At 46.9% G+C, this 15,114-nt stretch overlaps 1 protein-coding gene across 1 annotated transcript in view; it reads left to right on the top strand.

Annotated features, from left to right (window-relative positions):
* LOC137522481 (histo-blood group ABO system transferase 2-like) overlaps nucleotides 1–15,114 on the top strand; it is a 160,489-nt gene that overhangs the window by 51,318 nt on the left and 94,057 nt on the right. Inside the window, exon 2 of the mRNA XM_068242546.1 lies at nucleotides 3,003–3,062. Coding sequence (XP_068098647.1) covers nucleotides 3,003–3,062 — 60 coding nt within the window. The remainder of the gene's footprint in view (nucleotides 1–3,002; nucleotides 3,063–15,114) is intronic.

Below are 15,114 nucleotides of genomic sequence, written 5' to 3'. Positions count from 1 at the left end.
ATATCATGGCACTGTGTCACACAGTACACTGCTGCAGTTTAACAGATTTTTCAATAGATTTCAAGATTTAACCTAGTCTCGGCCGCTCTAGTGAAGTATCGTGGTCATGCTGTGTCACTGTCGTACGTGATTTAGAAGGATCGGCTGTAACTAAAGGGCGCATGCAATGCTGCCAGGACCGCACATAGTGTGCGCTCGATCAAATTAACTTACACTGACAGGCGCGTTACTTTTTGTGAATCAACCCCAAACTATCCAAGTTCTGCCTAGATGCAAAAATAATTAGCCAGGTGCACCCCAGATACAAAAATTCAGCAGCCGTGCACCCCCCCCCCCCCCCAGATGCAAGTATCAAGCAGCCAGGGGCCCCCAGAAATCCTTATTGGGTAGACATTTAAATGCCTCATTTAGCTGTATTAGGAAGCCATATATGCCCATGGAAAATCCATATGAGATTACCATGTGTGGCTCCACTGTTAGTAGATAGTAATAGTAGAATGTTGGTAATAGTGGTAGTAGAATGTTGGTAACATGAATGTAATTATGTCCTCTTATCCTACACTATACTGGCTCTTGGTTTCTTTCTACATTCCCCTGCCCCCTCTTTTTTTCTTTCACTTCTCTGAGTCTCTTATCTCTGCCTCAGGCTTATGTGACCAAGGCGTTTGTCTGTAATGCCTACACAATGAGATTTTCTGGCAGATTTACTGCCAGATCAACTATTTCCAACATGTCCAATCCGATTTCAGATCAAAAATGCTGAAAATAGTCTGGCAGTAAATCTGCCAGAAAATTTCATTGTGTGTATATTAGGCATAAGAGAAATATTTCATGTACTTTTTTACAGTAAAGGAAGGGTGTAGACCTAAGGCCCGGTTCACATTAGCGGTGGCCGTCCGGAATCGCCGTGCCGGAGCCGGACCGCTTGCAGAACGGACGGAACGGACGCACGGCATAGCAATGAAAGCCTATGCGTCCGTTCACATGCGTCCGTTCTGCCGGACCGGATCCGGACTCCGGCGTCCGTTCCAACATGCGCTATTTTTTGGTCCGGCTCCTCCGGCAGCCGTATCCGGGGCGGAGCTGGACTGCACCATCCGGCCAATACAAAGCTATGAGAACCGGAGAGCGCACAACACACTGGCTAAAAATCCGGATGTTCTACCCCACTTCCTATGCGTATTGAAGCGGCGATTTTGGATGGGGACACATGGGCAAGCATTTTGGAGTGGTGCAGCAGTGATTTTAAACGTGCTGGAGATGTTGGCAGTATGTCGGAGGTGGAGGTGAGTGCTAAACAGCGGAGGGCCTGATTCCACAGGTCCACCTTCTGCTGACCTCCCAGACCCCAACATTTTTATTCCTTTTCTACTATCTTTTGCCAAACGGATCCGGATCGCATCCTGATGAACACCTGATGCAAACTGACCGGATCCGGATCGGATCCGGATCAGAACCGTACGGATCCGGTCAGGTCATCCGGTCCGTTTGGCAGAGAACCGCAAGTGTGAACCGGGCCTTAAACAGGAACTGATACATCTGTTTAATGAAGACAACTAATTGCCCAACAGAAAGAAGGGGGAATAAACCCAACAAAAAATGCTTGTTTATGATCTGAAAACTATATTAAACCCGTTTTTCTTTTACAAACTCCGTAGAACCATTCCAAGGACGTTTGTGTCATCTTGCTGTCAATTAGACATGCAGGACATGCTCCTGGCTTGAAGCTAAAGGTGGCCATACATCAGGCGACTTTGTGGGCTGATTGACCTTCCTATTCGATGATCTTATCAAATTAGAGGAAAACTGGTGCCGCAATATGTCCGCCTGATCGATGTTTCAATCGATTTTTGGACCCGAAATCAATTAAAAGTATCGACCGGACATGCTAAAAAAAAACTGCTTGTCATGAATGCTCGCTTGGGTGTGCGGCGGTTACGGCGTTCAATATCGTGATGACCGACAGACCCCTAACTAGTATTCCTCCAAGTGTAGTGTGCCCATGTGCAGTCTCGCCTCTCTGCCACCATGACTCCTGACCACCTCTGCCTTCCCGCCTTCACCTCCGTGTCCACCGTCCTTGCAAGGGCCTTACCACGTGGCACCAGCAGGTGCATGTAACGTCGTAACACGCGCCTAATGTCACGTGATAAGGGGCTTGCGGTGATATCCCCCATGGGGTGAAATTTTACAGAGCCGGAGGAGGGGGTCGCAGAGTGGGGGTAATTTTTATACTAGTGGCGTGGCCAGGTCAATTTTTGATAATGTCATGCAGAAATCCATCGGAAATCAGTCTGCGGTGTATGGGCAGGCAACAGATCCCTCTATGATCAGATCCGTTCAAAGAGAGATTTGTCTCAGGCCTAGTGCACACCAGAGCGGTTCTGCTGCGGTTTGCGATCCACTTGCGGGTGCGGATCCGCTAGGGTAATGTATTTTAATGGGCTGGTGCACACTAGAGCGGGAGACGTTTTGCAGAAACGCATACTCCCAGGCTGCTGCAGATTTTGGATTGTGGATGCGTTTCTGCCTCAATGTTAAGTATAGGAAAAACGCAAACCGCTCTGAAAAACGGCACTTCAGAGCGGTTTGCCAGGCGTTTTTGTTACAGTAGCTGTTCAGTAACAGCTCTACTGTAACAATATATGAAATCTACTACACCAAAAACGATTCACAAAATCGCAAAATGCTAGCTGAAACGCTACAGAAAAAGAAGAAAAGGCGTTTCAAAATCTGCTAGCATTTTGCAGATCTGCTAGCGGTTTTTGGTGTGCACTAGGCCTCATTGTTGTTCTACCCATACGCTGACTGATGTATAAACTTTAGTGGAATATGTCACGTTGGTCAGAAGGAACGTCTTGAACCAGTACACAGTCCAGCTGCTAGAATCCCCTGGATAGTCAGGAGTTTTCAAGTATACAGATATTTTATTGTTGACTCGGGAGACCTATCTATCCACGTACCCAACAATGTAATTATGTATATTGTGTTTTATCTAATAGGTGGGAAGGTTCATTTCCTCCTCAGTTGTCTGTGAAGACTAATAGAAGCCCCATTACCTGGTGAGTCTGAAGGACCATGACTTTGAGTCTCCTGATTTATGTGGGAATCTGTGTAATCATTTTGGGTGACAATCAGATGTCTGTATAGGTACGGTAATTGTTTTTCCTTTGCAACCAATGATTTTGTACAAACAGTTGCTATGTATTTAAAGGGAACCTGAAGTGAGAGAAATATGGAGGATGCCATCTTCATTCCAATTCCAGTTGCCCAACTGTCATGCTGAGTTTTAGGATTTATTTATTTGCTTTTGAGTTACACACCTGCAACAAGCATGCTGCCAGTGGAGTCAGACTAGAGTCAAAGCATCTGACCTGCATGCTAATTCTGGGCCAGTGACTTATAGTACTAGAAGCAGAACATAAGCACAGAAGTTGGGAAACTGATATTGTTTATTAGAGAATGAAAATGGCAGCCTCCATATTGCTTGCTTCAGGTCTCCTTTAAAGGACTCCTGAAGAAAGAGGGATATGGAAGCTACCATGTTTATTTCAGCAGTTCTCTGGCAGTTCTGCTGATCTTTCTGACTTCAGTAGTGTCTGAATCACACACCTGAAACAAGCATGCAGCAAATTAAGTCAAATTTACAAGATTTACTGTTAGATAAAATTGATCGGAAGTCAGAACAGACATGTTGGAAATAATCGATCTGACAGTTAATTTGTCAGCAAATTGCATCATACGTACCTAGCATAAGACTAAAAGTATTATGCCCGGTACACACCATGTAATTTCCCATCAGATAGAGCAAATTGATTATTTCCGATAGGTCCAATCTGATTCCGAAAATCAGCTGGGACCTGTCGAAAAATAATTGATTTGACCTGTTTATCTGATGGGAAATTGCATGGTGTGTAAGAGGCAGAGGATAAGCAGGACTGACCAACAACATGCATTGTTTAAAAGGACATAAATATGGCATTCTCCATCTCCCTCTCACTTCAGGTGCCCTTTATCTACACTGGCAATCCTCCTCCTACTCCTCTCTTGTTTCCTCATTAGGCAGTTTATGTTGTTCAGCCAAAATGAGCTTGGCAGACTGTCGCCGGGAACAATCAATCCAGAAGTTTACTCTTATGAGTAATCTAACTTGGCAGCTGCTCATGAACTCCGACCATATGATGATCAAGACAGATCGTATAATAATAGCTATCAGTTAACAGTATCATTTATTTATTACTTAGTATTTATATAGACATCTTACGCAGCGCTGTACTGAGAATATTGTCACTTAAAGTGGACCCAAATTAAAAAAACAAGATTATAGAAATAAAATCTATTTTCTAAATTCTAATAATAAATAGCAGCCTTTTTTTCAGCTGCATGATGACAAACTTAAAATATTTTACACTTATTGGAGGAACCCCTCCCTTCCTTTTCATATTGCTGGGACAGAATCCGGCAGACTGGTGGAGTAGGTGGTGTCCGGCAAAGGAGGAATTGCTAATGGCTGCCACCTGTATAAGCCTAGATATGGAAAGAGAAGGGTGAAAAGCATGCACTGAAATGATCATAGGCTTCAAGGGAGTGTTTATCTTTGTATGTGTCAGAATGGTGCAACTAAATATTTTGAATTAAAGAAATGTTTGGTTTGGGTCCGCTTTAACTGTCCCGCAGAGGGGCTCACAATAACAGTATGTACAGCTCTGTAGTGTACTGCTGTGTGTTCCAGCATTGCTTTCAGAGCTGGAGGGATTTCCATGGTTCATTATTAACAGGACTACTGCTTGCTGGAACAGACTATTTCTGTGGCTGAAGGTTATTGGTTTATGGAGAACACAAGTCAAAATAAAAAAACAAATATTAGATATTTACCTAAGGGTTAACCCTCTGGATGGTCTAGAGCAGTGATGACTAACCTTGGCACTCCAGCTGTGACGGAACTACAAGTCCTATGAGGTATTGCAATACTCTGACAGCTCTAAGCATAACTCGGGAGGCAGAGGCATGATGGGATCTGTAGTTTTGTCACAGCTGGAGTGCCAAGGTTAGCCATTACTGGTCTAGAGCACAGGTGTCAAACAACGCCCGCGGGCCAAATGCTGCCCTCCATGCCATTTTATGTGTATGCCATTTTATGTGGCCTTCAAGGGCTTCCAATGTTCATCATTGTAAGCAGCAAAAGAAAGACAGCACACTGCCTTCCCATCCAGAGGAGCACGCTGATGACAATGCTTCTGATTGAGACATTGTCAATTTGATCTGGGGTAAAGCAAGAACCCATGAGACACCCCCCAATGAAATTAGCATGGGGCTCCCTCCTTGGATCCAAACATGCATTGTGTCTCTTCTGTTCTCCTGGCATGATCTGTGCTTTCATACCTCCGTTCTGCCGATCACGTGACATGCCTCAGAAGCCAGAGATATGCAGCATAGGGCGTGTGGCTGTCAGGAAGATCAGAGGAGACCCAAAGCAGCACTGGAGCAGGAACATTACACTGCTCCACTGGGCTACCCTGCAGAAGGGGGAGGAGCAGGACCCCCACAGTTGCTATAGTTATGCCACTTGGTTTGAGGCTGTTCAATAAGTGTTAAATCTTAATAAACGGTTGTGATTTGATTGAGTTTGACACCCATGCTGTAGAGGTTTCCCATGTCTCCTGCTGACCACCACTGCTGCCCACCACCCTCTTTATCCCCTTGCCGATAGTTCCACGCCGCTTAGCGTGAATGCGGCGGCAGCCCCCAGGACCACTTCATGCCAATTAGTGTGAAGTCCTGGGGCGGAGTTTTGTAGGAGATTGAGCGCGCATCTCCACTTGAATGTCGGAGCTCAGATCCACCATCAGTCTCCCAGTGGCGATCGCCGCTAGGAGACTGTTAGACGGCGAAACTTGCATCGTTTATTTACATTGTACAGAGCTGATGTCCATGAGAGTCGATCACTGTAATTGGGTGGTGGGTGGGGGGAGGGATTGGGTTAATAAAAAAACATAATTGTTATTACAAAATAAAACAAACCTTTACAAAAAAGCAAACAAACACCCCAGCAGCGATCAGAGCCCACTAACAGAAAGCTCTGTTGGTGGGCAGAAAAGGGGGGGGGGAGATCACTTGTGTGCGGAGTTGTATGGCCCTACAGCTAGCCCTTAAAGCTGCAGTGGCCTGAATTGAAAAAAAAATAGCCTGGTCACTAGGGTGGTTTAAGCCTATGGTCCTTAAGTGGTTAAGATTTGTCAACGAACTCCTCTTCCTGCACGACCGCAGCCAAGTACAGCCATGCCTGCGCAGTAGCATGTAGCCAATCGTGTACAAGCAGCTTCACCTTTCTGCACAGGCACAGCCGTACTCACGCAGGCACAGTACGCTACGCCCGCACTCGTACACGGTGGAGAGTGTGGTCACAAACCTGGATATGTTTCGGGGTTACATAAGCTGCAACGGTGGGGCCAGGAGGACGTGAGAAGCCTCTGCACAATTCAGAGGCTTCCCTCTCAAGTATATATATTTTTTTTTATATTAATCCACCTTGGGTACACTTTTGGGGGAACATAGTAAAATGAATTAAATCTTGCCAGTTTAACTAACCTGGAGCTTCTTCCAGCCCCCTGTAGTTGTTTTGGCCCTTCACTAACATTTAATGACGCTCCATTCAGCTGCACTGCCCCTCCGAAATCAGCACTCCCATGGTCAGGAATGTTCTGTACTTGTGCAGTAAGTAAAAATTGGTACGCAGCATGCGCAGAATGTGACTGAGGAGGTGCACGGACAGGACCGTGCCTGTGCAGTGGCCTTCGGCTGGCCAAGTTGGAGGGGAACAGATTTTGGAGGGGAACAGCAGCTGATTGAAGCAGCGTGGAGTGACCTCAAGGGACCAGAAGAACTTCAGGGGCCTAGAAGAAGACCAAACTTTCGCATCCCACTGTATGTGGGGTTTTCAGCTGGCACAAGCAGTACATCCTCAGCTGCCTGGCAGCTGTATTGCGTTCTCCCATTGTGGATCTGGAGACGTTATAAACACAAGGAATTTCGAATACTTTATTGGATAAAATCTGATCCATTTATCTCTAGCGTTGAATTTCAGAGAATCTGCAATGTTCTTACCCAGGCTAACCTGCTGTCTTCTAACAGGTAATCAGTTACTCAAGCGTGCAAGAAAAAAGGGTGCCAGGAAAGAAGGGCCCAGCTGGATTACGAAATGGCGCCGGTTGATAACAAAATCTTAATAACGATAAATATCGTTGTCAAACTTGGTTAATGATAAATTCAGTTTTAAAAACAGACGGGAGATAACAAAAAGATATTAATGTTAAAAATCGTAAAAAAATTCAACAATACAGCTTAACCCAACCCTACTCTACCCTGGTGGTGCCTAACCCTAACCACCCCCCTGGTGGTGCCTAACCCTAACCACCCCCCTGGTGGTGCCTAACCCTAACCACCCCCCTGGTGGTGCCTAACCCTAACCACCCCCCTGGTGGTGCCTAACCCTAACCACCCCCCTGGTGGTGCCTAAAAGTAACCACTCCCCCTGCAGAAACACACCTTTACATATAGAAACGATAATATATTTAATCACGTAAAATCTGAACATACAAACGAAATAACATGACAAAAACTATAATGTTGCAAGCTTCTAAAACGATAACATACTTCAAAAACTGTAATGTTCTAATGTTGTTAACAATACTTATCCGTCACCCTTTTTCTGCCTTTTTCGCCATATTAACGATAATTGCATTAGTGTCTATGGCAGCGCCCATTTTGTCCACCCTCAGCCGGCGTCCTTTTTTCCTGCTACTGTTACTCACATCCTTACCTCCCATCAGTCATATTTTTTGGAGGGACCAGTACCCTTTGGGAACCAAATCTCTCTGTCCCTCTTTCTTCTTCATTTGTCCTGCTTTCTGGACTGATGTACACAACTACAGTGGGTTGCAAAAGTATTCGGCCCCCTTGAAGTTTTCCACATTTTGTCACATTACTGCCACAAACACGCATTAATTTTATTGGAATTCCACATGAAAGAGCAATACAAAGTGGTGTACACGTGAGAAGTGGATCGAAAATCATACATCATTCCAAACATTTTTTACAAATAAATAACTGCAAAGTGGGGTGTGCGTAATTATTCGGCCCCCTGAGTCAATACTTTGTAGAACCACCTTTTGCTGCAATTACAGCTGCCAGTCTTTTAGGGTATGTCTCTACCAGCTTTGCACATCTAGAGACTGAAATTCTTGCCCATCCATCTTTGCAAAACCGCTCCAGCTCAGTCAGATTAGATGGACAGCGTTTGTGAACAACAGTTTTCAGATCTTGCCACAGATTCTCTATTGGATTTAGATCTGGACTTGGACTGGGCCATTCTAACACATAGATATGTTTTGTTTTAAACCATTCCATTGTTGCCCTGGCTTTATGTTTAGGGTCATTGTCCTGCTGGAAGTTGAACCTCCTCCCCAGTCTCAAGTCTTTTGCAGACTCCAACAGGTTTTCTTCCAAGTGTGCCCTGTATTTGGCTCCATCCATCTTCCCATCAACTCTGACCAGCTTCCCTGTCCCTGCTGAAGAGATGCACCTCCCGAGCATGATGCTGCCACCACCATATTTGACAGTGGGGATGATGTGTTCAGAGTGATGTGCAGTGTTAGTTTTCTGCCACACATAGCGTTTTGCATTTTGGCCAAAAAGTTCCATTTTGGTCTCATCTGACCAGAGCACCTTCTTCCACATGGTTGCTGTGTCCCCCCATGGCTTGTGGCAAACTGCAAACCGGACTTCTTATGCTTTCTGTTAACAATGCCTTTCTTCTTGCCACTCTTCTATAAAGGCCAACTTTGTACAGTGCATGACTAATAGTTGTCCCATGGACAGAGTCTCCCACCTGAGCTGTAGATCTCAGCAGCTCGTCCAGAGTCACCATGGGCCTCTTGACTGCATTTCTGATCAGCACTCTCCTTGTTCGGCCTGTGAGTTTAGGTGGATGGCCTTGTCTTAGTAGGTTTACAGTTGTGCCATACTCCTTCCATTTCTGAATGATCGCTTGAACAGTGCTCCGTGGGATGTTCAAGGCTTTGGAAATCTTTTTGTAGCCTAAGCCTGCTTTAAATTTCTCAATAACTTGATCCCTGACCTGTCTTGTGTGTTCTTTGGACTTCACGGTGTTGTTGCTCCCAATATTCTCTTAGACAACCTCTGAGGCCCTCACAGAGCAGCTGTATTTGTACTGACATTAGATTACACACAGGTGCACTCTATTTAGTCATTAGCACTCATCAGGCAATGCCTATAAGCAACTGACTGCACTCAGATCAAAGGGGGCCGAATAATTACGCACACACCACTTTGCAGTTATTTATTTGTAAAAATGTTTGGAATGATGTATGATTTTTGTTCCACTTCTCACATGTACACCACTTTGTGTTGGTCTTTCATGTGGAATTCCAATAAAATCGATTCCTGTTTGTGGCAGTAATGTGACAAAATGTGGAAAACTTCAAGGGGGCCGAATACTTTTGCAACCCACTGTATGTAAATCTATGTGTCTTTCTTTCTCCTGGAAATGTGTTTTATTAACTCTAAACTTTGTTCCCAGCTTTTAAATTGATATATTTCCTATTTTCAAATGTTATAATGAAGGAAATGATGACAGAAAGAACCAGTGTGGTTTGAAAGTTGAAAATACTTCCTCATGAATTCTTTGTGGTATTTGAGATTAGAGGTCTAATGTGGCGTGTGTGTAAGAAATTCCTCTTATCTCACACAGTTGGGAGGTACAGTATGTCCACATCCAACAAGCAGGTGGTATCGGAGACAGCCAGCTAGGAGAAATTGCTGTGTAAAAATGGTGAAATTATGATAAGGGCAGAGTTGAAATTTACAAGTATCAATTACTGGTGACTCAGGATTCTGCAGGGTGTAGTGGATTCTGCAAGAAGCCTGTAAGGGATTTGAGATAGGCAGGTATGAGCATTTCAAAAGTCTTCATGAGTGCTGATGACAGAGCAATGAGTCTGTAGGCAGTCAGGCTTTTTGGGAAGAAACCTAATGGTTAAAGTCTTTCACAGGACAGAAGGAAAACAGAGAGAAATGCACCCTGTATGTATTTAGAGAGTTTAGCCTGGCTAATTCCCTCTCATTTGTGTCTAATCACAAGCTGTAATTTGATCTCTATGTGTCACCTGACTGCTACTGCAGATAAGCTAATTCGAAAGCACAGGATGCTAACAAATATGTCTGCTTGCATGAAAGCAGGAAGTAGAAACCGCGCAGAAATCCTCCTGTTAAATTACAGTGGAGGGCGATTACGCAACTTTCGCTTGCATGTCTGAGGTTGCCATGGTAGCATAATGCCACCAGCGGCGATTTCCGATTCAGTACCTAGATACTGAAGATGCTGCGTTGCCAGGGGGTTTTGCCTTTTAAACAGTTAAAGTGTAGGCTCTAGACAGTAGAGATGTACAGGTAGTCCCTGGTTAATGAACGAGATAGGTAGGTTCATTTTTAACCTGAATATGTTCTGCAGGCAGAACACTGTGTCATCTCTGTTACCTATAACTCCCCTGTGTCCCCTGTGTCTCCAGTGTCTTCCTCTGTCCACTTTGTGCCTCTCTCTTACCCCTTTGTGCTTCTCTCTGTCCCCTTTGTGCCTCTCTGTCTCCCTTGTGCCTCTCTTTTTGCTTCTTGTACTTCTGTCTGTCCCCCTTTTGCCTCTCACTTTCCCTCTTGTGCCTCCGTCTGTCCCCCTTGTGTCTCTCTCTGCCATCCTGTGCCTCTCTCTTTGCCCATTGTGTTGCTCACTATGACCCTTATGCCTCCTTTTGTCCCCATGTGGTGCTCCCTTCTCACTCCCCCAGCCCAGTGTAGAGTATTGGGCAGCGGAAGCAGCACTTGTCTCACCTGCCCCTGGCACCTGCAGCGATGTGTGACCTCTTCTCATCCTCAGGGTTCTCCCTAGTGCCGGCTTCTCCTGATCGCATCATTACATGCGACGTTCAGGAGAAGCCAGCACTAGGGGAGCCATGAGAGTGAAGAGGTTGCTCATCACATGGAAGCATCCAGAGCAGTTGAGGGGAGAACAGGACATGGAGTCCCAGACATTGCGATGGATCGCTGGGCCGTTCGTATAAGGGTTGGATGTTCGTAATTCAGGGACTCCCTGTGCTTCAAATTACATATGATTATTATTATTATTATTCTTCCACCTATCTTCACCCTGATTAGGCCCTAATATATAACCAAGCTGATATTGGAACAAACAATCATGCATAAAGGAATACATAAAAAGCTATGAATACTTAGGTAGATCAGTTTTTTTACAGGTTAAACCAGAAAAATAAGAATACTGTACTAAATTCCATTTATTTCAGTAATACAACTTAAAAGGTGAAACTAATATATGAAATAGGAACACTTTGCGGGTGTTTTGGATTAATTAGCTGATTAGAGTCTGACACTTTGAACATTTTTTCAATATTCTAATAGTTGGAGATTTTGATTTTGGGGTTTTCATAAGCTGTAAGCCATAATCATCAACATTATAACAAATAAAGGAACCACGAGGAATGAATCGAGAATATGATTTATTGCCTTTTTTATAATAGAACTGTTAAATGACACTAAGGGCCAAATTCTATTGATGAACTCGAGTTCTTAACTTAGGTGATGGGGGCATCGCCTAATCTTATAAAACTTTAGACCCCCCCCAGGTGGAAAAGAACTCGCTTGGGCGATATAATCGCCCAGCGAGTTCTTAACACGTTATCCAATTACCCTTATCATGCCTCCGGTAAGCGATACTTCCCGGAAGACATGAGCGTTAGCTTAGACCTGCAAAAAGCAGGTCTAAACCGGCTAACGCACGTCGCCGCCGCAGCATCTGGGGGTCTCCTTTAATAAGGAGACCCCCAGAGCTCCCCATCGGGTTGCTGCACACTGTAGAAGTCCCCCATGCAGCTGCGCCGGCACCCCTGCATACATACCGCCGCAGATCACCCGACGCCTCTCGCCGCAAAATCCGTCGTGTAATTACAGTGTATCTGTGTGAGCCATTTTATTGGTTCAGACAGTGGACCAATGGGGAGCCCCGGCTGCAGATTCAAAGATGCTTTGCCTGGGCTTCTTCTATGCGCACAGTAATTACAGTGTCACATACACTGTAATTACACAACGGATTTTGCGGTCGTGTAATTACAGTGTATCTGACACTGTAATTACTGTGCGCATAGAAGGAGCCCGGGCAAAGCATCTTTGAATCTGCAGCCTGGGCTCCCCATTGGTCCGCTGTGTGAGCCATTTTATTGGTTCAGACAGCGGACCAATGGGGAGCCCCGGCTGCAGATTCAAAGATGCTTTGCCCGGGCTCCTTCTATGCGGACAGTAATTACAGTGTCACATACACTGTAATTACACAACGGATTTTGCGTCGAGAGGCGTCGGGTGATCTGCGGCGGTATGTATGCCAACAGGGGTGCCGATGCAGCTACATGGGGGGCTTCTACAGTGTGCGGCAACCCGACGGGGAGCTCTGGGGGTCTCTGTATTAAAGGAGACCCCCAGATCCTGCGGCGGAAGATGTCGTCGATTGTTCGGCGGGCGAGTGCGCATGTGTGGGGAGTGAGGCCGTGGTGCTGATTGACAGCATCACAGCGTAAACCTCACTCCCCATCGCCCGGTAATAGGGAGCATCTCTCAGGCTTTCGCCTGAGTAATGCTCCTTAACGGTCGGCCATTGCGCGAAGGATATGGGCAATAGGATTTGCCGGTAATCCTTGCGCGATGGCAAGGTGATAAGTAGCTCGCATCTGTAAGCTACTTATCACCTTGAATAGGATATGGCCCTAATTGTTTTATTGCTTTCTCTGTTCCTGCTGCAGGTGATTGGCTGATGTGAGTGGGACTTCTACCTGCCGCCCGTCCAGATGCTGGCTGTTCCATCTTTTGAACACTATTGTGTTCATTTGGCCATAGATGTCTGGGGCCTGCGCATTGGAGGGCTGTCCACGAGCTGGTTGTCGTTCTGGGTGCTGGCTGCCCCTTCGGTTTGCCCGCAATGCTGTGCAGGTGCGGACTAAGTGACAGACAAGTCAAAGACATGTGCTGCTGCTGTCCTGTGTCTGCATAGGGTGTGGGGTGCCGTGGGGTGGGGTGCGCCCATGACGGGGATCGGTACGGGGGACGATCGCTTGCTGCTCCACTGGCGGCGCTTCTTGGTCCATGCCGGCGCTACAGCAGTTAACGGAAGTAGACCCCGGCGGGGTTTCCATAGTGGCGCGGTCACGTGGGCAGCGGTGATTGGTCTATACGCAAAGGAGCTGTCCTCCGATGGGCCGGCTCACACAGGTCATCTCACACTCGCCGGCAAGATATCGGTGATGACGCATCTGCGCCTTGTCTCCCATCAGGTCTGTGTACCTGAGGGTGGAGACATGGGCATGACGGGCGGCAGGGGGGCGTGTCCCGCTATGACGAGTGGGGACGCCCACTCCGGTCCCTTCTCCTCTTCCAATCACGTGATGTGCAGACACGGGTGATTGGTTCACCTAAAACTGAGATAGTTCCCCATCAGGTCCGCATTTCAGCGGTAATTGTGATTGGGGAAAGAACACAGCCTTGCTATTGGCTGCTTTGAGGGGTAGGTGGGTACATAAGGAAGTGTGATTTAATGCTATATGTCAGACCTGTCATTCAACTTGAGAAAGGAGTATTCACTCCGAAACGTTGTTACTGCTGGAATGATGACCGAGTTCTAATAAACCACTTGAAAGAGCATAATACTTGACAGTGCCGGCTGATCCTTTCTACTGTAACAGGAGTGGTGTTCCTACAGCCAGGGCACATCGCCAGATCAATTGGACAGATAGTGCATATCTACAATTTACTTAACCACTTGCCGACCGCCTACTTCATATTGGCGGCGGCAAAGTGGCAGCCCCAGGACCACGTAACGCAGATTGGCGTCAGGTCCTGGGGCACTCTCTGGCCGGGGATCGCACGCTGGGATGCGCGCGCATCCACCGGCAATAGGCTCCGCCCACCCGCGACGTCAACCTGCCGGCCAATCGGAAGCGCCGGCGGGTTGTTAACCCCGCGATCGCCGCTACAAAGTGTATAATACACTTTGTAATGTATACAAAGTGTATTATACAGGCTGCCTCCTGCCCTGGTGGTCCCAGTGTCCGAGGGACCACCAGGGCAGGCTGCAGCCACCCTAGTCTGCACCCAAACACACTGATCTGCCCCCCCCTGCCCCCTGATCGCCCACAGTACCCCTCAGACCCCCCCCTGCCCACCCCCCAGACCACCATTTGCACACAATCACCCCCCTAATCACCCATCAATCACTCCCTGTCACTATCTGTCAACGCTATTTTTTTTTTTAGTCCCTAAACTGCCCCCTGCTCCCTCCTGATCACCCCCCCACCCCTTAGATTCTCCCCAGACCCCCCCAGACCCCCCCCCCCCTGCGTACTGTATGCATCTATCCCCCCTGATCAACTGTCAATCACCTGTCAATCACCTGTCAATCACCCGTCAATCACCCCCTGTCACTGCCACCCATCAATCAGCCCCTAACCTGCCCCTTGCGGGCAATCTGATCACCCACCCACACCAATAGATCGCCCGCAGATCCGACATCAGATCACCTCCCAAATCCATCGTTTACATCTATTCTCTCCTCTAAACACCCACTAATTACCCATCAATCACCCATCAATCACCCCCTATCACCACCTGTCACTGTTACCCATCAGATTAGACCCTTGCGGGCACCCAATCGCCCGCCCACACACTCAGATTGCCCTCAACCCCCCCCCCATTATCGATTCGCCAGTGCATTATTTACATCCGTTCTTCCCTGTAATAACCCACTGATCACCTGTCAATCACCCCCTGTCACTGCCACCCATCAATCACCCCCTGTCACTGCCACCCATCAATCAGCCCCTAACCTGCCCCTTGCGGGCAATCTGATCACCCACCCACACCAATAGATCGCCCGCAGATCCGACATCAGATCACCTCCCAAATCCATCGTTTACATCTATTCTCTCCTCTAAACACCCACTAATTACCCATCAATCACCCCCTATCACCACCTGTCACTGTTAC

Source organism: Hyperolius riggenbachi, chromosome 6 (genome assembly GCF_040937935.1).
Source record: "Hyperolius riggenbachi isolate aHypRig1 chromosome 6, aHypRig1.pri, whole genome shotgun sequence".
Taxonomy (NCBI): Eukaryota; Metazoa; Chordata; class Amphibia; order Anura; family Hyperoliidae; genus Hyperolius; species Hyperolius riggenbachi.
The sequence above is the reverse complement of the archived record's forward strand: the minus strand, read 5'-3'. Positions and strand labels throughout refer to the sequence as shown.